Source organism: Bos taurus, chromosome 1, assembly GCF_002263795.3.
Source record: "Bos taurus isolate L1 Dominette 01449 registration number 42190680 breed Hereford chromosome 1, ARS-UCD2.0, whole genome shotgun sequence".
Classification (NCBI taxonomy): Eukaryota; Metazoa; Chordata; class Mammalia; order Artiodactyla; family Bovidae; genus Bos; species Bos taurus.
In genome coordinates this window covers 135,488,052-135,510,353 of record NC_037328.1, presented here as the reverse complement: position 1 = coordinate 135,510,353, position 22,302 = coordinate 135,488,052, and the positions used below count along the sequence as shown (strand labels likewise).

At 51.2% G+C, this 22,302-nt stretch overlaps 1 protein-coding gene and 1 non-coding gene across 3 annotated transcripts in view; both read right to left on the bottom strand.

Annotated features, from left to right (window-relative positions):
• The window catches only part of RAB6B (RAB6B, member RAS oncogene family), a 59,056-nt gene that overhangs the window by 17,430 nt on the left and 19,324 nt on the right, over nt 1-22,302 (bottom strand). Inside the window, exons 1-2 of one of the 2 annotated variants that reach the window (XM_059884889.1) lie at nt 17,274-17,466; nt 12,995-13,053 (exon numbers count right to left, since the gene is read on the bottom strand). In XM_059884889.1, the coding sequence (XP_059740872.1) occupies nt 12,995-13,024 (30 nt within the window). In that variant the 5' untranslated portion in view covers nt 13,025-13,053; nt 17,274-17,466. 2 annotated transcript variants of the gene reach the window in all.
• On the bottom strand, nt 4,216-4,287 carry TRNAR-ACG (transfer RNA arginine (anticodon ACG)). Its single transcript has one exon. It is a non-coding gene; the product is annotated as a tRNA-Arg (tRNA).

The window sequence follows — 22,302 nt, the reverse complement described above, 5'->3', positions numbered from 1 at the left end:
CTTTCATCCAAGAAACATTCTTCAAATTCTTGCATCTTTAAAAAAAAATCAGTCCCTATCACTAAGTGGCTCTCTAGCTTTCTGCCAATCTCTCACCTCCATTCCATTGGTATGCTTCTTGGGAAAGGGCCCCAAACCAGCTATCCCCACCTCTTCTCCTCCCACCCACTGCTCAGTCAAGGTGGTCTGGTTCCTGCCCCTCTGCCCACTGAGGCTGCTCTGGCTGTGGTCGCCATGGCCATTCATCTCCAAATTGTAAGGACACTCTATAGGCCAGACTCTACTAGTAATAGATGAACTTGACCCAGTGGAACAGTCCTCTTCTTTGACATTCTGGCTTCCTTTGCTTTCATGACATGACTCATTTCTGGCTCTCCCTGCCTCTCTAACGGCTGTTCCTCATTGGCCTCTTACAGGATCCTCTTCATTAAAACACTGGCATTCCCAACTGTTTTGTGTTGGGTACCTCATTTACATCCCAGTCTACATCCCAGGCCTCACCTCTGTCCTGAGCCCCAGATCCAGGTAGCCTATCACATACTGAACATGTCCATCCATGTGTCTTCTAGACCCCTCACTAAACTAGCCCACTCTCCCCTCCTGGCTTACTTCTACTTTCCCCATCTCCATGTAAGGCACCTCTACCTCTGTAGGTGCCCAAGCCTCCGGAAGCCCTCCTGAGTTCTTCCCTTGTTCTCAAATCTTCTTCCCTTATTCTCACAGTCCACTCCCTCACAGTAGAGAATCACTGAGCTGACACTTTGCCTCCAGAGTGTTTTCAACTGCCCGTTTCTCTCCATTCCCACCATCACTGCCCCAGTTCATTCCCACAACCTCTTTTACCTGAATAGCTGCACAGCTTCTTAACTCATCTCTCTGCCCCCAGGTGCTCCCCTGGATAATTTTTTAAATTTATTTATTTATTTTTGGCTATTCTGGGTCTTCATGGCTACATGCAGGCTTTTGCTAGCTGTGGCGAGTGGGGGCTACACTGCAGTTGCAGTGTGAGGGCTTCTCACCGTGGCATCTTCTCTTGTTGCAGAGCACGGGCTCTGGGTGCACAGGCTTCAGTAGTTGTGGCTTGTGGTCTCTAAAGTATCTGTGGTGCACGGGTTTAGCTGTTCTACAGCATGTGGAATTTTCCCAGACCAGGGATCAAACCCATGTCCCCTGCATTGGCAGGCAGACTCCTAACCACTGGACCACCAGGGAAGTCCCTCTCCTGGATAATTAATCTTTCATGTAGCACCAGCGTTATCTTCCTAAAACATAAATCTTACCATATGACTCCCCCTACTGCCTCCAGGAAACCGTACAAATGCTTGAGCTTGGCCTGCACAGGGTCTGCTCCTAGCTTCCCCTCTTTGATCTCATTCCCCGCTTGCCCAGCTTGTACTTTACACTTGAGCAATAAGACTGTGGTCAGGACTCTTACACACATGTCATTTTGTGTTTCTGTACATTTGCTAATGCTGTTCCCTGCCTTTTCTAATGCTCTTTCACAAGGTTAAAACTTATTCAGAGATCAAGATCCACTCCTTTGCAAGTCATTTTCCAAGCCCTCAAGTTGGCCTCAGGGCCCCTCTTCTAACAGTTTCTTTACTAAACTGGAAAGATCTCACGTTGGTCAGTTTCTCCCACTGGCCAGTGATTTGGTAATTCTCAACATGTAGTCCATGGACCACTTGCCTCAGAATCACATCAGAAGCTTGTTAAATATGCAGGTTGCTGAATCCAGCCCAGACAGATAGAATCATAATCTCTGGGATGTCAGTCTAGGAATCAGAATTCCAGACAAGCCCTTGGATAACTCATTTGAGGAATAAAGTTTGCAAATAGCTGTGCAGACTCTGAGCTCCTGCTATAATTGGTCTGAGGAGGCTATGGTACCCAGAAGGAGGGGCAGATTCCCTGCCCGAGGTGAGAGACAAGGAGATGCCCATGCCTGCAGAAGAAGGGACTAATCATGGATGAAGAAACCAAGGCTCACTTAGGCTTGAGGTCGTCCAGGTGGGGTGGTAGAGGCAGGGTTAGGGCCCAGGTTTCCCTGACTGCAAAGGAAGGAATGATGCTAAAGCTGAAATTCCAGTACTTTGGCCACCTCATGCGAAGAGTTGACTCATTGGAAAAGACTTTGATGCTGGGAGAGATTGGGGGCAGGAGGAGAAGGGGACGACAGAGGATGAGATGGCTGGATGGCATCACTGACTCGATGGACGTGAGTCTGAGTGAGCTCCGGGAGTTGGTGATGGACAGGGAGGCCTGGCGTGCTGTGATTCATGGGGTCGCAAAGAGTCAGACACGACTGAGCGACTGATCTGATCTGATCTGAAAGCCCCTCCTCCTGACACTTGATCTGTATTCCCTCTGCTTCCTGAAGTCCCTTCATTTCTGAAGCTCTCATTGAGTGTGTGTGTGGCAGTCACACCCTGTCTGGCTCCTTAGTGTCAAAATCTGTGGTCATTGGCCATAGCTAGGCAGAGTCCACCTAAGAGGAAGTTCATTTGCATTTCAACAACAAGAAAAGCCAGCTAAGGGCAGAACAGAAACAAGAACTTTTAAGATGGCCTTGATTACCAGAAATTTTCTAGCTCCTCAGCATCATTTATTTTTCCAGACACAAGGCACAAGCAGCTGGCCCTACACTACTGCCAGCTCTAGCCCATCACTCCCAGACAGGCCAGATCTACAGGGGGAAGGCAGTGATGGTCTTCCCTGGGCAGCTCCTTTCTGGCATATGGTATAAGTAAGCAGGTAAGACTCATTCACTTATTACTCTTGAGTGCTTACTATGTGTGATTCACAGACCAAAATAGACTCTGGTCCCTGTGTATAAGGAGCTGTTCACTCTCCTGGAATGCTCTTCCACATGGTTAACACCTATTCAGGGTTCAGGCTTCAGCCTTGAATTTCCAAACTTGTGGAGGAGCTAAGATGAGCACACAGAACTAATCAGAACACAGATTAGACAAGATGGGAGGGGCTATTGTAATTGAGGGGCACCAAGAGGAGGGGGCTTCCCATGTGGCACTAGTGGTAAAGAACCCGCCTGCCAATGCAGGAGACATAAGAGATGCAGATTCAATCCCTGGGTGGGGAAGATCCCCTGGAGGAGGGCATGGCAACCCACTATAGTATTCTTGCCTGGAGAATCCCATGGACAGAGAAGCCTGGCGGGCTACAGTCCATAGAGTTGGCACAACTGAAGCAACTGAGCAGGCGTGCATGCATAAGGAGGGAGAAGTAGTGGATTGGAGGCATGGGGGAGTAAATCCCAGACAGAGGGAAGAGGCGTTCTGATTTTGGCAATGGCAGAATTCCTATCAGACCAACCCTCCTGCAGACTACAATGATAAACTCTGAGCAAAATATAACGACTACCTGAAGGCACTTACAAACAGGAGACTCTAGAGGGGAGTCAAAAACTTAAGAGAACGGCTCTGGGTGAGCCTCCTGCTTTTATGATTGTTTATTCACCCGAAGGCAGTCCCAACTGGAGCTGAGGGGTGGGGGCTAACACTTGGCAAGAAACCCATAGTTTTATTGGTTAAAAATGAAAGAACAGGTCATAAAACTATCACAGCAGCTAGAAAATGTGGAAAATCCTGGAGATGAGAAAGCCACAGACAGGGCACCCCAAATTCTGCCTGAAAATGCTACTCAAGTCCCTGGCCCAAAGAGACCATAAGCAGCTTAAGACTGAAAACCAAACAGACAGGCAAACAAAGCTGAACAGAACTTTAAATTGCTGCCTACCACAGGGAGGAGAGTTGAAAATCTGGGTTCAACGAATATTATTTCAAAGGAACAAGCAGAATCCATAGTCTTAATCACAATGTGTAGTATACAACTCAAAACTACTCTAAAGTGAAAGCCATATTCAATAAAAAGAAAAAAAAAAAGAATAAATGGAGACCAACCTTGAGGTGACCCAGATGCTGAAAGCAGCAAGCATTTTTAGATAGCTAATTATGCTCAAGCATATAAAGAAATATATGCTCATAACGAACACCCAGATTTTAAAATCTCAGCAGAGAAAGAGAAACTATAAAGAAGCAAAATACAAATTTAGAACAAAAAATACAATATCTGAAGTTTTAAATCGTGTCCAACTCTTTGAGACCCCATGGACTGAAGCCTATCAGGCACCTCCGTCCATGGGATTCTCCAGGCAGGAATACTGGAGTGGGTTGCCATTTCCTTCTCCAGGAGATCTTCCCAACCCAGGGATTGAACCCGGGTCTCCTGCATCGTAGGCAGACGCTTTACCATCTGAGCCACCAGGGAAGTCAAAATGCTTAACAGTAGACAGCAAATGACAGATGAGTCACTGAATTTGAAAACAGATCAACAGGAATTGTTTGAAAGGATAATATGGGAACACCAGACAAAAAGAACAACTAGCTACCCAGGAAGGCCATGGGCTTCCCTCATAGCTCAGTTGGAAAAGAATCTGCCTGCAATGCAGGAGACCCAGGTTCAATTCCTAGGTTGGGAAGATCCCCTGGAGAGGGAAATGGCAACCCACTCCAGTATTCTTGCCTGGAGAATCCCATGAACAGAGGAGCCTGGCAGGCCACAGTTCATGGGGTCGCAAGAGTCAGACATGACTTAGTGACTAAACCACCACCACAGGCAGGCCACGTCCTCCTAAAAAGGCCCCAGAAATCGCCCTGTTATGTGCCACAGCCTCCACTCCCTCCAAAGTTCAGTAGAGGTCATACAGTGTGTGTGTGCTGATGGGAACATGTGTATGAATATGTGTGAGTAGACATATGAGTGGAGACACACAGGTGTGCATGCAACTATGTATGTGCAGGTGGAAAGAAAAAGATGTAAAAAGACTGTGAGGCATGAGTGTGAGGTGAGATGAGGAGGAAATCATTTCTGCTTTGAAGGTAAAGTGAAAGTGAAAGTGAAGTCGGTCAGTCATGTCCGACTCTTTGCGACCCCGTGGACTGTAGCCCCCCAGGCTCCTCTGTCCATGGGATTCTCCAGGCAAGAATACTGGAGTGGGTTGCCATTTCCTTCTCCAGGGGATCTTCCTGACCCAGGGATCAAACCCAGGTCTCCCGCGTTGCAGGCAGACACTTTAACCTCTGAGCCACCAGGGAAGCCTCCTTTATGTTGAAGGTAAAGCCCAGATCAATGATACGCACACAGCCCTGGTGATGCCAGAGGCCAAGGGACTGAGGTGACCAGGAGCCTCCATGGGGGAGAAGGACAGATTTCTGACAACAAACCTAGACGCTCTGTCAATGCCTCCTGGGGTGGAGCACGGCCAGCCCTGGAGGATCTGGCATGCAGCTAGCCGAGTGCCTCATCCAAATGGGTCCTTGGTCTGTTTTCAGGGACCTCTGCCGCTACCTTAATGGGCTTGTCCTGAAATAATGACAGCCTCTTTGACCCTCAGTTTCCCATCTCTAAAATGGGGACAATCATAACTTCCTTCAAGGACTCTTGGATCAAGTGAGTTAGACTATGTGAAGGTACTCTGTACAAACAAAATGAGGACTGACCAACCGACGGTAGGATTTCCAAAAGAAGCTGTAGAAGAAACCCACCCACTCAACCTACAGGAGACCCTCCAATAACGTTTCTCAGGCTGGTTTTGTGGAACATAGCCTCCTGAGAGAGGCCATCTACAAGGATGAAAGTGAACTGTGATCAAGTGTTTCTAGGAAAGGTTTCATGTTCCAGCCTGTAATGGGAGGCCATAAAGCACAGTGACATAGTAAAGGCTCTGAGAAGTCCTGCACGGAAGAATCAGGAACGATTTCATGTAATCTGATGTTTCCCAAACTCTTGGTCCCAGGAACCTTGATGCTTATAACTGCTGTTCACATCCCAGTAAATGAGTGTTCACAGAGCCTCAGGAAAGGCTGGCCTTCAGAGAAATGAGTTCCAAAGGAACCACAGCATTCATTCTCTGTATTCTGTTTCCTCTTATGAAGTAGGCAGTGAATTATTCTTGCTGGAAACTATTCCACAAAGATGTAAAGAGGATATCAAGATAACAAGAGCAGCAGGCCTGCCTCTGGGGACTCTCCATGACCCCCACGATCCTTCCCTCCCTTCCCCTCCTTGGCTGTGCTGGGTGAGCCTCCTCTACTGCCTGATGCCCTTCCAAGGAAGCCAGACTGCATCCTGCTGTGGTTAGATCACCCCAAACCTGGCAGTGCTTATTTATTCCTTTAATATTGCCAACTGTACTGCTTATGAAAAATGGCAGGCACTTCATCTTATACAAAAAAGGAGGGACCTTAACAAGGCAGATTTCATAGTTGCATCACGTTTATCTTCTTCCGCAGGTATGTTAACTAGTGTTAACAGGGCTCAGACACACAGTGAAGAATGATGGCACATTATACGCCTCCCTCTGCACAAAAGCTCCCATTGGCCCAGCACATGCCCGAGGAAAGAGATGTTTCCTGAGGCACTTGTTGACATTGTTTTTGCTATGTGCATTTATTATGAAATGTAATTTTGCATCCACTTTCTGACAAGACACAGTAATAAAGTCTGTGGTAGAAATTTGCATGGTAATTTGCATAAGCTGACTCGAGATTCTCTTCTCAGGAAAAGAAATCATGAAAAGGAATGTATGCGTATCTTCTTTCAGCCTTGGCCAGGCCTTGGCCCGTGGCTGGGGAAGCATCTTGGCAAGTGGCAGAAAGCAGCTGGGCATGGCAGGCCCTTGACAATGAAGCTGCTGTTTATGCCCTGCACCACCAACCCTCAGAGGAGAGTATCAGGGTAAAGTCATGCAAATGAGCATGCAAATGAAGCTGGTGAAACTTAGGGATTCAGACCAGCAAATGGGTGCGGTGGGGGAGGGAGACAGCAGCTTCTGGAAAACATGCTGGGCAGGGTCTGGCCTGGCCAGCAACTCAACCAAGTACCTTGGGGGAGGGGCGGTTGGCTGGAAGGCCACAGGGCAGGTACCTGGATTCTTTCCAACACTTTAGCCTCAAAGGTTATACAGTCCCCATGACCACTTTTCTCCCAAAGGGAACTGGCTTGTGCTAGTCACCAACCAATATAAATATGTATTGATTGCTCTTTCATTTCCTGACTGTGCTCTAAAACATCAACCAACAATATATACTTTCCAACTTTAAACAACGGGTTGTATGTGTACATGCAAGTCGCTTCAGTCATGTCCGACTCTTTGCAGCCCCATGGACTGTAGCCCGCCAGGCTCCTCTGTCCGTGGGATTCTCCAGGCAACAGTACTGGAGTGGGTTGCCAGGCCCTCCTCCAGGGGATCTTCCTGACCCAGGCATTGAACCCACGTCGCGTATGTCTCCTGCATTGACAGGCAGGTTCTTTACCACTAGTGCCACCTGGGAAGCCCAAATAAGGGGCTCAGTCAGTCAGTCAGTCGGTTCAGTCGCTCAGTCGCGTCCAACTCTTTGCCACCCCATGAAGTGCAGCATGCCAGGCCTCTCTGTCCATTACCAACAAATAAGGGGTTAAGTTTCATCAAAATTAGTCAATTCTTCCAAAGGCTACCCAGATGCCGAGGGATGTGTGGCCTGAAGCTCCCTGAGAGCTCTCCCACAGGCTCACAAATGCACAAGCCCTCTCCTCGGCTCTCAGGGAGAAAGACTTTCTGGGGGGAGGACTTTTAAGTGCATCTACAAGTAACCCACAAAGTAAATTAGGAAGGATTACTAACCTGGGCCAGAGTTGCATGATGGGGCCACTTCACTTATGAACACTAGCAGGTGCTATTGGACTCCCCTAACACCAACTGGCAACCTCCTACTCCCTTGCAGGGCTGGAAACTGTAAAAGAAAAACTCTGCTTTCCCAGCCTCTCTAGAGGGTAATGGTGATCAGGTGACTCAGTTCTGGCCAATAAGACACAAGCTGCAGTCTGCTGGAGGGGGATGGGATTCTAGGGATGTTCTTGCTATCCTTTTTTTTCCTGCCTTGAATGCAGAGGTGATGTCTGAAGCAGCAACAGCCAAGATGCATGAAGATACGAACCCACAGAACAAGAAGCCAGAACAGAATGCCCAGGGGCCTGGGACACGCCTGATGGCATCACCGCACAGCTGGGCCAGCTCAAGGCCCAGTGACTTCTGGCACCTGAAAAACCGAAACCCTCCCTTGTTTAAGCCAGGTTAGGCAGCCTTCTGTACTAGAGGCTGGCCACATACCTAATTTTAATATGCTTGACAAAAGAGTGGAAGAGAAGCCAGAGGAGAGGAGGGAGGGAAAGAAAAGATGTCACAGTCAGTCTGCCCTCCGACCAGTCCTAGGTAAATGTCCAAATGGAGCACCTGGATGACTGGTGCTGCTCCAGGGGGTGTCTGAGGGCAGAGTCATCTTGCCAAGCTGCCTGGCATTTAGGGGTATTTCACTGTATAAGAGTGTTGCCTCACATTTTGACCACAGAACCCAGTATTTGTGAAACATGGAACTCTTTCTTAACTGTATTAATATGATAAAATCATCGTGTTGCTAGAGTTGGCCAAAGACAGAGTTCAGGGTTCTGCCAGAAGCCTGGGGACCCAGCAGCACCCGGCAGAGTGCCAGAGCTCTGCACAGATGCACACGCAGGCATGGATAGGCGGGCCGCGGTTTCCCATACAAACACTCTGTGAGCAAGTTATTGTTAACTTCACTTCATCATCATCAACTTCATCTGCAGTGGAGTTGTTTAGTACTGCTCTCTGTAGAGTATGTAATTCACATTGGTATCAACAGTATTTCTGATCTAAAATTTCCCATCATCTAGGCTTTAAGGCGTCCATGAGCTATGCTTTAAATACAAATTGACCACATTCCTACTGCTGAAGTTTGAGGCCACTGATCCAGGTGATGTAGGGGTTAAGTGCCATCCAAATAATTTCTGGATTAAAAAACGCAATGCTAAGAAAGTAGGATGCTAGCCCAGACTCTCAGCTAAGTGACAGCGGTGGGATTTCAACGCAGGCCTCTGAAGGCAGCATTGTTTTGGAGAAAAAGGAGGAGCTAATATGAGAGGATGTGCTGACTCAGTGTGTGACTCAGTTCTCCTTATGTGTGACCCCACTCTGAGCACCTCGACAGGGGTGAAGACCCTCCCCTGTCTCCTCAGGTGCCAGGTGGTTACCTGAACACCACCTAAGCACACATGGCCTCTTGGGTTCTGTGGAGAAAGGCTTTTCTTCCTGGCCCTCCGCCTGCTGTCTACAATCCGACCCAGGAAACTCATCAGCTCTTGAGGCTTCAGGGATCCAGATGCTGCCAGCCCTTCCTGGGCCCACTCACGTAATGCCATTTTCAAGCATCTGCACTTGGCTGTTCCACCATTACTTCCCACTCGACTTTTCGTTTTCCTTTGTGTTCACGGTACTGACACTCTTCCGGGGTGTCTGGACAGAAACCCAGGGCCACTCAAGCCTCTCCCTCCTCTGCACCCCACAGGCCTAGTCTGCTCGCTCGCCCCTCCCACGGTTCTGTGTGTCCAGCCCAGGCCCCTTCACTCAGCCCTGCATGACTGATGCGTGATGCCCCTCCCTGCCCTTCCACTCGCAGAGCTGCCCCAAGTCTGTGGGCCCTGCTGCAACTGCCATCCTGCCCTGGCCCAGGCCCCCAGGCCTGTCTCCTACAAACTCTGGCTTCTTTGATTCCCATGAGAGCCAGCCTTCAGGAAGCCCCACTAGCTCTCCACTCTGCCCCATAAGCCCAAACCCCACAGAGCTTCTAGGGCCGCTAAAGCCTCATCAGCAGGATCCCAGAGAGGTCTGGTGGGGAACCCCACTCTGCATGCCCAGGTCCTCATGCCAGCCCCTTGGGGCCTCAGGCAAGTTCAGCCCCAGACATGGGGGTAGGAGGGGGACTCGCTGTCACACAGGATGAGGTTGAACACCCTCTACCGTCCATGCCCTGCCTCAGGGCACAGCCAGATTCTGTGGCAACACAGAGTAAGCATGTGGCAAACGTGTTGTCAGAGTACGTGAGCAGCGGAGGGGGGCAGGAGACAGAGCCAGAGGCACACAGCAAAGGTGGGAGTGAGGGAGTCAGTCCTGAAAACTGTCTGGGCACCTCAGCCAATGAAGGTGAGGTGGGAGGGCGCTGCTGGGCTACAGGGCTGATACATGAGGTATGAGTGGGCAGTGCCGGGAGTGAGCACCATGCAGGGGACAACTGGGAACATCCCCAGAGCCCTCGGGGCTGGTGTCTACTTCCCAAGTGCCTCTGCCATCATGTTAAGAAAAACTAACGTTTCCCTCTCTCCATCTCCAGAGAATTTATTAAAATGGGCCTGTGTATGCACAGAATTGGAGCCCCAGCCTCCCAGCCTAATTACCATGTTAGAAGGTATTAGGAAAGAAATTCCACCTGCAGTCAAAAAAAAAGAAGTCAGAAGAGCCTGCGGTGGGGAGGGCACTTGGGCTTTCATTGCTTGTTTCCACAACACTGGACATTGACACGGGGCCACTGTGGCAACTTAGTGTGATTGGGTCTAAAAATCAAGGCAGACAGTCCCTCCTGACGCCACTGTGGCAACTGACACCAGCTGTGGGCAGGCCCTGGGAGGGCCCCTGAACGCGGCATTGAATCTGAGGGGTCCAAGCCTCAGCCAAGCCGAGAGCCCATCCAGCAGCCAAAGCAGGAGGCGTTCCTGTAGAGCCAGGAGGACGGCGTACTGGGGAGAGGGAGCTGCAGAGGGGCACAGAGCATGGCACAGCCCAACCATGGGGCACAGAGCATGGCATGGCCCAACCATGGGGCACAGAGCATGGGCACGGCCCAATCATGGGGCACAGAGCATGGCACGGCCCAACCACGGGGCACAGAGCATGGCACGGCCCAACCACGGGGCACAGAGCATGGCACGGCCCAAACACGGGGCACAGAGCGTGGCACGGCCCAACCACGGGGCACAGAGTGTGGCACGGCCCAACCACGGGACACAGAGCATGGCACGGCCCAACCATGGGGCACAGAGCATGGCACGACCCAACCATGGGGCACAGAGTATGGGGAAAGCCCAACCACAGGCACAGAGCATGGCACGGCCCAACCATGGGGCACAGAGCATGGCACGGCCCAACAACAGGCAGACATGCACTTGAGCCTTGGTGAGTCAGAAGAACATTTCACAGCAGAGAGGAGGAATGGGAAGGGCATTCCAGCAAAGCTGACACCATAAACCCAGTGTTGGAGGCCTCAGAGTGTCACTGACTTGGGAGCAGCAAGCAGGGAGGCCCCTGGACCACAGGATATAGGACAAGCAGTGGGTCATGGGAGATGACACTGAAGATAGAGGTGGGCTGAGATTTTGAGGGACTCAAACAACATGGGGAGAAGTTGAGGCTTTGATCCACAACAAAAGACCACTGAGGCTATTGAGGGCCACTGCAAAGACCTTGAGGCCTCCTCTGCTGCCCATCACTGCCAGGAATACCAACCAGCCAGGAGTGTCACTATTATCAATGGGGCATCAACAAGTATTATAAGTATTACAACACTTGAAAGATCAAATAATCAAAATAATCTCTGTGAGATCATTCATACACACACACAAGTGAACACCAAGTCAGACTTAAGAACTGAAGTTAAAGAGCTGTGATTCAGATGTAAAGTGATGCAGGAAGACTCCCCTTGCAGGGAAGAGAAGCCTCTGGCAAGCCCACCCTGGTAGAGAGCGTGGCCTGTACCAAACGAGACAAAGTGTGGCTGAGACAGTCATCCCAGAGCTGATGTCCAGGGTTGTGTACATCACTCGGGTCACCCCTCTAGTCAATTCTTACCAAGTCTACTAGTTATCTGGCATTTCAAATGACAGCAGAAGAAAAGAAGGGATAAGAGGGAGGCAGAGAAAGGGGCTGTATTTTAGACAGGCATGCTGACTGGTCCAGAGTGAGACAGACTAAAGAATAGACACAGAACTATAATTGGCAGTGAGCTGTGCTCTGCATGTTCTGTAAGTCCGGGAAGGTGGGGAAACCTCTTAGCACAACAGTCCTCAGGGTGTTCTATAAATATTTATCCTTTGAGGACTCAATGACAGAAGTATTCCACGACCAAATACATGTGGGAGATTCTGCACACTACATCTTTCAGCAGATCAAAACCATGCACTGATATGGAAAAGGCCCTGAGAAGTCCTGCAGGAGAATTCTGTTCACCAGTGATCCTCAGTCTCTTGCCCCCCAAACACCTACTAACATCCCTTAGAACTACTAACTCCCAGAACCCACTGGCTTAGAAAAATGCACTACTACTTGTCTGTCTTAAGACAGAAAACAATACATTTTTTCTTAAAAATAGTTGAAATGATTAAGTTTGGTGCCTTATGATAACAGCTATAATTACAGGGGAAATTCGCTTCATTTGACAAACCTCGCCACTCACCCATGGTGCCAGAAAAGTGAAATGATACTGACCTTCAAGAGCTCAGCCTTTGGCTCCTGGAGCCATTTCTGTTTGACTCCAGATCTCCCTTGAGAGCCAGGGGCACTCAGGTCACTTCACCTAGCCTCCTGCCCAAGTAGAACAGTGTAGGCCCATCACACTAGTCTCTCCAGGGAAGGAAGGGCCCCAGCAACCACGTGTGTGTGTGCACACACACGAAGGTCCAGCCAACAGCCACGTTAGAGAACCACATTCCCCTACTGCTCTTTCACGACCCTCATTTAGAATCTTGTCCATCCACCTCCATATGATGACTCTCAAGAATCCAAACACTGTAATGATTTAGACCTGCCATGGGGGCAGGAGAACACAAACTGAAAGCTGTCCTTTCTCTCCTGGAAACATTTTCTTACTGAGGTTTGGAGCTTCAGAAGGGCTCAGGGTCTTTACTGGTGGGCTGGGACCAGGGTGCAAATGGGAGGCTCCTCCAAGGCAACATAGATGCCCTGGACCCCATGCACACCCTACTCTCCTCCAGCATCAGCAGTCCTGGGAGGGTGGCTGGCATGGTGTCCAGGCAGCCGTCAAGGCTACAAACACCATGAGGCTTAGTGAGGGGCAGGGACCCAGGAACTCACCTGGTACGTGTTGTCGAAGCTGTCGTACATGAACCGTGTGATCAGCGATGTCTTCCCGACTGTAAAACAAGAAGAGAGGGTTTCAGCTGTGATCCGGGCCAGGCTCCTCTAAACACATTTCATGCCATGAAAACAGATAATGAAATCAAAAAGCCCAGAGGAAAAGATGAGATTCAGAAACAGAGTGGGAGGTAGGGACACTGAGGTCATTGGGTGGGCTGCAGGGGACTCCCTGCCCTGTGAACTCTTACCACACAAATCCAGGTCTTCCTTGACCCATAAGAGCCATATAAGAACGATCAGAGAAAGTGTGTGCATTACAGAATGCTTCTGTCACAGGCCTACATTCACCTGGAAATAACACTTTGCCCTTGGTCACAGGCTGGGATAGAGGCACGCCCTTTTATTTTAGCCTGGAGACTGATGAGGAAGGTGACTCTCCAAGGAACCAGAGGGCAGGGGAAGTAAATGGATCATTCCCCAGTGTCTCTCATGGGCAGAACTATTCTTCAAAATGTGTACCTGACTGCCCAGCTCCTCATTGGATATTTAACATCCCTGGACCTTGCTGGGTAAGTGCCAGCGGGATCCCCAGTCATTGTGACAAGCGAGGACTCCCCTGCACATCTGCAAATCCCCCTAAGGGCATTAACATGTCCAACTGAGAACTACTGGTAGGACTAAGGGAAAAAGGAAGTCTCTGTGGAATCCCGTAAATACTTCTAATTTCCCAAACTGCAGGATTTGGCTTCTGACCTAACCCTATGCAGGGCCTCTGAGGCCTGGCAGTGGCAGTAGCAGCATCTCTGAGCATCTGGGTGGGGAGGAAGGGTGATAAAGGAACATTTGTTGGGTCAGGCCCAGTATGGAATGCTACACCGTTCCACCAAGCCTCTGCTATGGCCCTGGGAGGCTCAGAGGTAGACTGGACCCGCTGAGCTTGGCTCAGAGTCCCTTCTGCTCTGGGCTGTGAGAGACAGGTAACTCTGGCAGGGAGAGCAAAAGATCCAGCGCCCAAGATTTCTCCATTCTGCCTCTCCCCAGTTCTCAGATGGGATGTCCACAGGCCGAACCTAGCAGTGTGGCTGGTCCCTGGTTAGACGGAGCCAAGGCAACCCAACGGGGCTCCCCTGGGAAAGGTCCCTTTCCAGTTCGGAAGCCTCAGCAGTACAGCAGACAAGGGCAGCCCTCTCCTGGCAGCCGGCATTTGTAATGAAAGGGCAGTCGTCTTCCACAGGGAGAAGGCATGCAGCTTGGTTCCAGGCTTGCCCAAACTCCACCCTTTGTGTCTCTTCACTGGGCTGTTCCTGATTCCTATCTTTTGTGGTAAAACTATAATTGTAAGTAAGAGTGCTTTCCTGAGTTCTGTGAGTTGTTCTGGTGAATTATGGAACCTGAAGAGGGCTGGGGGAACCCCTAGATTTGTAGCCAGCTGGTCAGAAGTGCAGGACCCTGGGGACCTCACTCACAGCTGGTGTCTGAGGTGGGTGTCAGTCTAGTGGGGAACTGTGAGTCCCCCACTTAAACCTGAGCAGTCTGATACCAGCTTAGCTCAGGTAGTGCCAGGACTGAACTGCAGTATATCTGCTGCTGTCAGAATAGCCCCACTTCTCTTCTGAACATCTCTGGGGTGAGCAGTAATAGACCCAGGATCTCTTGGCTAAGTTTACCTGGAAACTGCCCTTTGAGCGTCCAGTACAAATTAAATCTGTAAAGTGCTTTCCAATTGCTTTAAATCTCTGCTTAAATTCACATCATAATGAGAAGTGGGGGCTTCCGACGCTAGGAGGATTGACTCTGAGGCCACAGAAAAGTGTGGCTGTTAACTGCTTAGGGGAACCCAGAGTGAGAAGTGGAGCAACCCCAAGCCAGCAGGAAGAGGATGAAATCAGGGAGTGCATGGATCTTCCTCTTCCAAGAGCAATGGCAAGTTCCTGCAGCCTCAGGTAAAGAGGCACTGCACAGCCTGCTGGGAGCTCCCGTCTGTGGTGACACGCAGCACCTTACACCTCGGGGAAGGGACACAGTCCTTTCCTCCAACACGCTCCTCCCCAGGACAGGAAGGAGAGACAGCAGAATCCCCTAAAAGCCACTGAGGGAACAGGAGGCTCATGGAGGAGCTGAGAGAGCAGAAATCTCTGCAAGGCTTCTCTGCCAAGTCCCTTCTAGGGGCACCAGCCACAACCAGTGGCTCCCCAGTGGCTTGCAGGGTAATGGCTAGGCAGGAGGAGAAAATGCCCAAGAAACAAGCAGCGTTTTGGGGACCGCACAGGACAACCTTTTAGGCATGGGGTCCTGGCCAGAGTCAGTATTTTCTCGGCTTTCTCACAGACCCATAAAAGATGACCACCTGAACCATGTATTTACGGAGGTTGTGTCACACACACCGCAGGGGCTGTGCCAGACACAGATTTACACGGCAGCAATAAACGGGGGAGACGGGATACCTGCCTGCCTAAAGCCTGTAGGACTTCTGCGCTTGCAGCAACAGTAAGCCCCCAAGTCCACCCTGGTTAGTCCTCAACTCTGAGTTGGGTACTTATGCATCTCCATTTTACACAAGGGGAAACAAGCTGCCAGCTCCTTGCCAGGGCCAAAGCTGAGTGGGGCCAGGATGAGGCGGTCAGACCAGGGACTGAGTTCCTATGCCTCATGCTCCTCAGCATCTCTGGATCGTGCTGGGTTGCAGGATTCTGCCAGGTCATCACTGCCACCACTGTAGATGTCATGGAACCCCAGGAATGGCTTTGCCTAAGCCAAGGAACCTTTTTCTTGGATGGGCAGGAGGCAGGGTTTCCCCCTACTTGGGCAGTGCTTGATCCAACCTAGAAGGCCAGAAACTAGGAATTTAAGCAAAAGGAAGGCTTAGAAAATCAAGGATGGATGGGTTAAGACACGTGGGGTACAGCACCCCAAACTGAGGCCCGTACTGAATGACAGCCTCATTATGGATTTGATGCAAAAGGGAATGTTTTCTTCCCACCATTCTTCCAGGTCAGTTTTTTTCATTTCTCAGAACAGAAGCCCTCCTCTTGCCTGCCTCAGAGCTTCCCCAAGACCACCCATACTCTTTCCACGGCTGCCGGGCCAACGTGGCTCAGACTCTGTCTGAACCTGTCCACTTGGCCTCCCTACTTGGAGGCCTCCTCCTCGCCTGGGCCTGGGTCTGCACCCTTCACTGCAGGCAAGTGTGGCCGGTGTGTCTGTGGCCAGTGCGTCCTGCCCGGCCCCAATTTGGCTAAGACTGACTGCCGGGCCTCCACCCTGATCCGTGGCCTCGGGGCTCTGGGGCGGGGCTCACCAGCCTGAAGGGGACTGATCACCTCTCAGAGTAGAACCCCAGGCAATGCTGTCCGGCAACAGCAGCTGGAAAGGAGCCTCCACACTTTGGCCCCAGGGCCCTGAGACAGAGCTTTACCGAGGAGCCTCTCACCTACTGCTGCCCTGTGTCATGTTGAGAAGTAGGGCGGGTCAAGGGGCCCCTGCGTCCACACTCCTCTCCCCTTGAAGGGCAGAGGCCTCTTCCTGACCCCACACCCCGCCTTCAACAACTGCCCCAGGTGGAAGGTGCTGGAACCTGGATACGGAGAACCCACCTGCCGGGTCACTCTCAGGCTCGCCACAAAGAGCAGCAGGACAGCTGGAACCATCACCTGACTGGGCACTGCCACTGGGCTGTGGCCAAGGGGAGGCCCCAGAGGGGCCACACATTCAAACAGCTCAGACAGGGCTGGGTGGGGGAGGGGAAGGAGGGGTGGGGGAGGGGAAGGAGAAGGAGGGGTGGGGGAGGGGAAGGAGGGGTGGGGGAGGGGAAGGAGGAGGGGTGGGGGAGGGGGAGAAGGAGGGGTGGGGGAGGGGGAGAAGGAGGGGTGGGGGAGGGGAAGGAGGGGGTGGGAAAGGAGAAGGAGGGGTGGGGGAGGGGAAGGAGGCCCTCCCTTGAGGTGCCCCCGATCCTTCTGCGGCCCCCTGCATCCTATTGGAGGGCCGTCCTGCCCACACAGCTCTGTCTCAAGGTCACACTGCCCCACTGCCCTAAGGACAGCTCTCAGATACCACCACAGCAATGCAGAGCTCTTTTCAGGAGCAAAGATTCAGCTCTTCTGGCAGGATTTTATTAAAAATAAGCAAGCAAATCATTACTGAGCTTTTTCCTCTCTGCTCACAGCTCGGTAATATTCTCGTAATCTTCTGGCGGTTTAGGCCCACAGGATTAAGCAGGGAGATACATTTTCCCTCTTTCACCCAAATGAGGGTGAGAAAATTCATCCTGAGCACTTACTAGGAAGCTCCAGAAAGAAGGAATGGAAACGTTCTTACTGATCTTCTACTCAGCACCACACAAGAAATTCTTAGTTTTCCTCATTAATCTCATCGGTATCCAATAAGGTGGTTCTTATCTCCACGGTCATGTGGCTGGGAAGCACTGGAGCTGATGTGGAAACCCAGGTATGACGCCTAAGACTCACCGCGTGCAGGACGTTGCGCTGGCTTATGGAAAGGTCTGGCCAGCAGCAGAGCAGGAGGTCACAAAGGGCATGGGTTCTGGGGTGTGGCTTGGTAGTCAGGAAGGCCACAAGTGGTGGGGAGCAGCCCAGCGGGAAGCGGGGGTTTGGAGGGGAACAGGTATTTCAAGCAGAGGGAACAGTGTGAGTGCTGAGGCAGGGAGACAAGACACTTGTGTGAGGCGACGGGATGGGAAGCAACAGGCTAATTACAGTGGAGGAGGGGCAGCAGCCTGGCCAGGAGCCCTGGGGACACACTGGGGCCCTCCAGGTCCACGTCTGACCTTGGTCTCAGGGGAAATGGGGCCCAACCAGGTGTGTGAGGAATAGATAACAAACACTGTTCAAGGGAGCTCTGTATGGGCACCGGGTTGACTTAAACCCAAACCAGAAGCAAGCCCAGTGGGCCAGGGCTAGATGGCCAGGCCTGTGGCCACACTGCAGAGCACAATTCCCTCCCAGGCATGGCAGGAGCTTCCGAAGGGTCTTACGCAGAAAGGCGGTGGGAAAGGTGTGGCAGATCGTAATGTCCATGATGGCTCACAAAATATGCCCCAGCCCACACGCTCTCCTTACAGTGCACCGCTGTCACTCTCTCCGGGGCGAAATTTGCGGGCCTGTGACTATGGTAGAAATGGCACTGTGTGTGACTCCAAAGGCAAGGTCAGAAAAGGCAGCACAGCTTCTGTCTGGAGCGCTCCAGCTTCCACACTCTGGAAGCTAGTCCTCCAATCCTGTCGCCATGCTGAGAGGACGCCGAAGGCAGCCTACACACAGGAGGACCACATGGAGACACCCATATGGCAAGAAATGGAGACCCCCAGCCAGCAGACCTGTGGGTGGGGGAGCCTTCAGGTGACTCGAGCCCACCCTTGGAGCCATTAAAGTGGATCAGAGACACCCTTTCCCTGCTAGGACCTGCCCAAACTATAGATTCCTGAGCAAAGAATATAGCCTCATTGTCTTGAGCCACTAAATTTTGGAGTGGTTGCCAGGAGAAATATCAACAACCTCAGATATGCATAGGATACCACTCTAATGGCAGAAAGTGAAGAGGAACTAAAGAGCCTCTTGATAAGGGTGAAAGAGGAGAGGGAAAAAGCTGGCTTGAAACTCAACATTCATTCAAAAACTAAGATCATGGCATCCGGTCCCATCAATTCATGTCAAATAGAAGGGGATAAAACAGAATCAGTGACAGATTTTATTTTCTTGGGCTCCAAAATCACTGCAGATGGTGACTGCAGCCATGAAATTAAGACACTTGATCCTTGAAAGGAAAGCTATGACAAGCCTAAACATCATATTAAAAAGAAGAGTATCACTTTGCTGACCAACGTCTGTATAGTCAATGCTATCAAAGCTATAGCCAGCAGCATTCACCTGGACCTCACCCATGGGGCCATTTACTTCCCCAGTCTCCCATGACCCCCACTCCCCATCTCAGTGCAGGTCCCAGGAAAATGGATTTTTGTACTTTCAGGTGGCTTCTAGGTAGCAACAGAGGATGTGAGGCATCTCTACTTGCTCAAACACCCACCAGGGGCTCATTCTGTGCTAGACCCAGGCTAGGCACAGAATCCACAGTGGAAAGCAGATGACCCTCTGCCCTGCAGCAGCGGCCTGGCTAAGCTGACGGAGCCAGAGTCAGGTGCAAACACCCAAGAGGCAACGCAAGTTGAGACAAAAAAAAAGGCAAGGTCACTCTCTGCTGGGGAACTGCAGAGGTGTCCTGTAGGAAGTTGTAACAAACCTAGACAGCGTATTAAAAAGCAGAGACGTTACTTTGCCAACAACAGTCCATATGGTCAAAGTATGGTTTTTCCAGTAGTCATATACAGATGTGAAAGTTGGACCATAAAGAAGACTGAGTGCCAAACAATTGATACGTTCAAACTGTGGTGCTGGAGAAGACTCTTGAGAGTCCCTTGAACTGCAAGGAGATCAAACCAGTCAATCCTAAAGAAAATCAACACTGAATATTCATTGGAAGGACTAATGTTGAAACTGAAGCTTTAATACTTAGGCCGCCTGATGTGAAGAGCCAACTCAGTGGAAAAGACCCTGATGCTGGGAAAGACTGAAGGCAAAAGAAGAAGGGGGCAGCAGAGGATGAGATGGTTAGACAGCATCACTGACTCAATGAACATGAGTGTTAGCAAACTCCAGGAGATAGTGAAGGACAAGGGAAGTCTGGTGCACTGCGGTGTACGGAGTAGCCAAGAGTTGGACATGACTTAGTGACCAAATAAGAACAACATGATGTGCTATGAACATTTGTGCCCACATTTTTTTATGGATCTATGTTTTCATTTCTCTTGGGGAAAAACCTAGAAGTAAACATTTCTAGATCAAAGGGTTTGTGTATGTGTAACTTCATAAGAAACTATTAATACCTGTTTCCAAAGTTGAAATGGAAGCAGAAAAATCCAGTAATTACTTCTTCTGTAGAGCGCAAGTAATATTAACCATAAAAGAAAAGACCTGATGCTGGGAGAGACTGAAGGCAGGAGAAGGGGACGACAGAGGATGAGGTGGTTGGATGGCATCACTGACTCAATGGACATGAGTAAGCTCCAGGAGATGGTGAAGGACAGGGAAGCCTGGTGTGCTACAGTCACTAAGAGTCAGACACGACTGAGTGACTGAACAACAACCCGCAGGAGGTGGCACTCGGGCTGGGTCTTGACGGGTGGAGACGACACATCAGGGGAGTGACATTCCCAGGGGAGTGACCAGACAGGTCTGGTGACATGAGGCTAAGGCGTCCTCTGCACACAGCTATCCCTTACCCACATCTCACCACTGCTACTACCTGAAGCCACAGACTCCCAGGAGTCTGGGGTCCGTGCCCATGAGAGCTCCTGGGCACAGCTGGTACCCAGGTCACAGGCTGACACCTGAGTAGGCTGTGAGCCTCCAGACCCCAGTGCAACATCATCTCCCTCTGTGAAGGACTCCTCTCTGCCCTGTCATCTCTACAGTGGTGTGGGTGGAGGTAGAGAGATATCCATGAGGGCCAGAAATGGGCCTAAGAAATTAGCTGGAGACTTGATGGAGGGTCTGCCAAGGCCTGGCAGCACATGCCCCACCTGAAGAGGGTCCCCCTTGCTGATCCACGCCCGAACCTTGCCCCAAAATCTGTTCTCTGTGGCATGCTCGTGTTTACCGCCCACACCAGTGCAGGGGGGCCATTGAATGGTCGGTGGGTCCTGTCTGGTCCTCCTTGGGGTCAGAGGGCTGCGCCCAGAGTGGGAGATAGGAAAGCAGGGCTCACTGCCATCTCCAGGCTGCTGTGGCGGGCTGCCCTCCTCTTAGACCCCTGTGTTTTTAGAGAAGGGAAAGGGTCTCTGCATCCTTGGCCCAGAGACCCTATCAGCCAACCCAGGTCGCAGAAATGTCCACAGCTGTCACACGGGGCTGTCACTCAGGGCTAAAAAGGCAAATCTGCTTCCCCAAGGCTCAGGCCAAGCAACCCACTCCTAGGATGGGCCCGGCTGACTCAGATCTCCCATCAGCTCAGTTTACAGAACATAAATGGGAGATGCTGGGAAGGGCTGCCCACCAAGGGGTCCAGTCCTCATCCTGATGCTGGGAAGGTGGCCAGGCCCTCCCTGTTTAGTGTCCCTGCTCTGCAGGGCCTGGGAAGAAGGCTCCACCATTCCCCTGCACACCCTGTCCACAAAGCCCCCCATTACTGCCTGACCATGGGCTACACAGCCCCCAGGCCCTGCAGTGACAAGAACGACAGCTGGAGACACGAGCTTCATCTGTCAGATTCTTGTTTCCTTTTGTTCTGTTTTCACAACCAGAAAACCCAGGCCCACCCTCCTGCAAGGTGGACAAGCATGGGGGCCCAGGGGCCAGGCTCCCACTGCACACACCCTGCCGCCTTGTGCTGAGAAACGCTGCCGCAGAATAGGGCTCTGCCAGCTCCTACCTGAGCCCTGAGGGGCCAGCTGGCTCACCGTAGGCTGAACGAGGAAACACATGAAACTTCCATTTCAAACCATCCCCCAAAGGACTCAAACTGTAATTAAGAAGTATGCAAAGCTCTTCATTGGACACTTTAATTAAGTGTGTTAATTCCCTCTGCCAGAGGATGCTCAGTCACCTGGGCCTCACTGGGGGATCCAGGGAAGACAGAACAGAGGAGGGAGGAGGGGGGAAGAAGCCAAAGAAGGGGTCGCAGGACAGTGTCGGGGGGAGCTGGTCTGGCCCAGGCCTTTCTCCTGCTCCAGTTAGGAGCCTGGTCCATCCCTGATGCTCTTGCTTCCCCGCTATCCTCCACCTGTCCCCATCTGCTCTGTCTGAGCCCAGGACACCAGGAAAGTCTGTCCTGGGTCAGGGGCAGTAGGGTGTCATTCACTCTGTACCCCCCACCAATGTATATCTCAGCTTTGCCACTTACGTAGCTAAGAGGATATTATTCCAATGAGGTGAGGCTAGGTGGTCTTTAAGGGCTGCTTCCACTTTGAGGCGAGTGACAATGATTACCAAGCCTGAAATGCAGCTGGATAAAAGGACCAAGGGAGGGGCTCATTTTCTGCTGTGAGTGAAGTCCCTCTGACCCTTGGTTCTTATTAACCTTCAAACTTGTCACGCCCACTCCCACCTGCATCAACCTGGAGCCCTGAGAGCAGAAGAAGGGTCTGTGCTTCATTGTCTGCTCTGGTGGAAGAACAGAGGATTGAGGGGCCCCGGGAGGGTGCACCGGGCTGGGAGCTGTGCACAGGAGTACCTGCACTCATCTGCATTAACCCTCTCCTGTTTCTCCCCACAAAAGGATCACTGGTGAATTTTGAA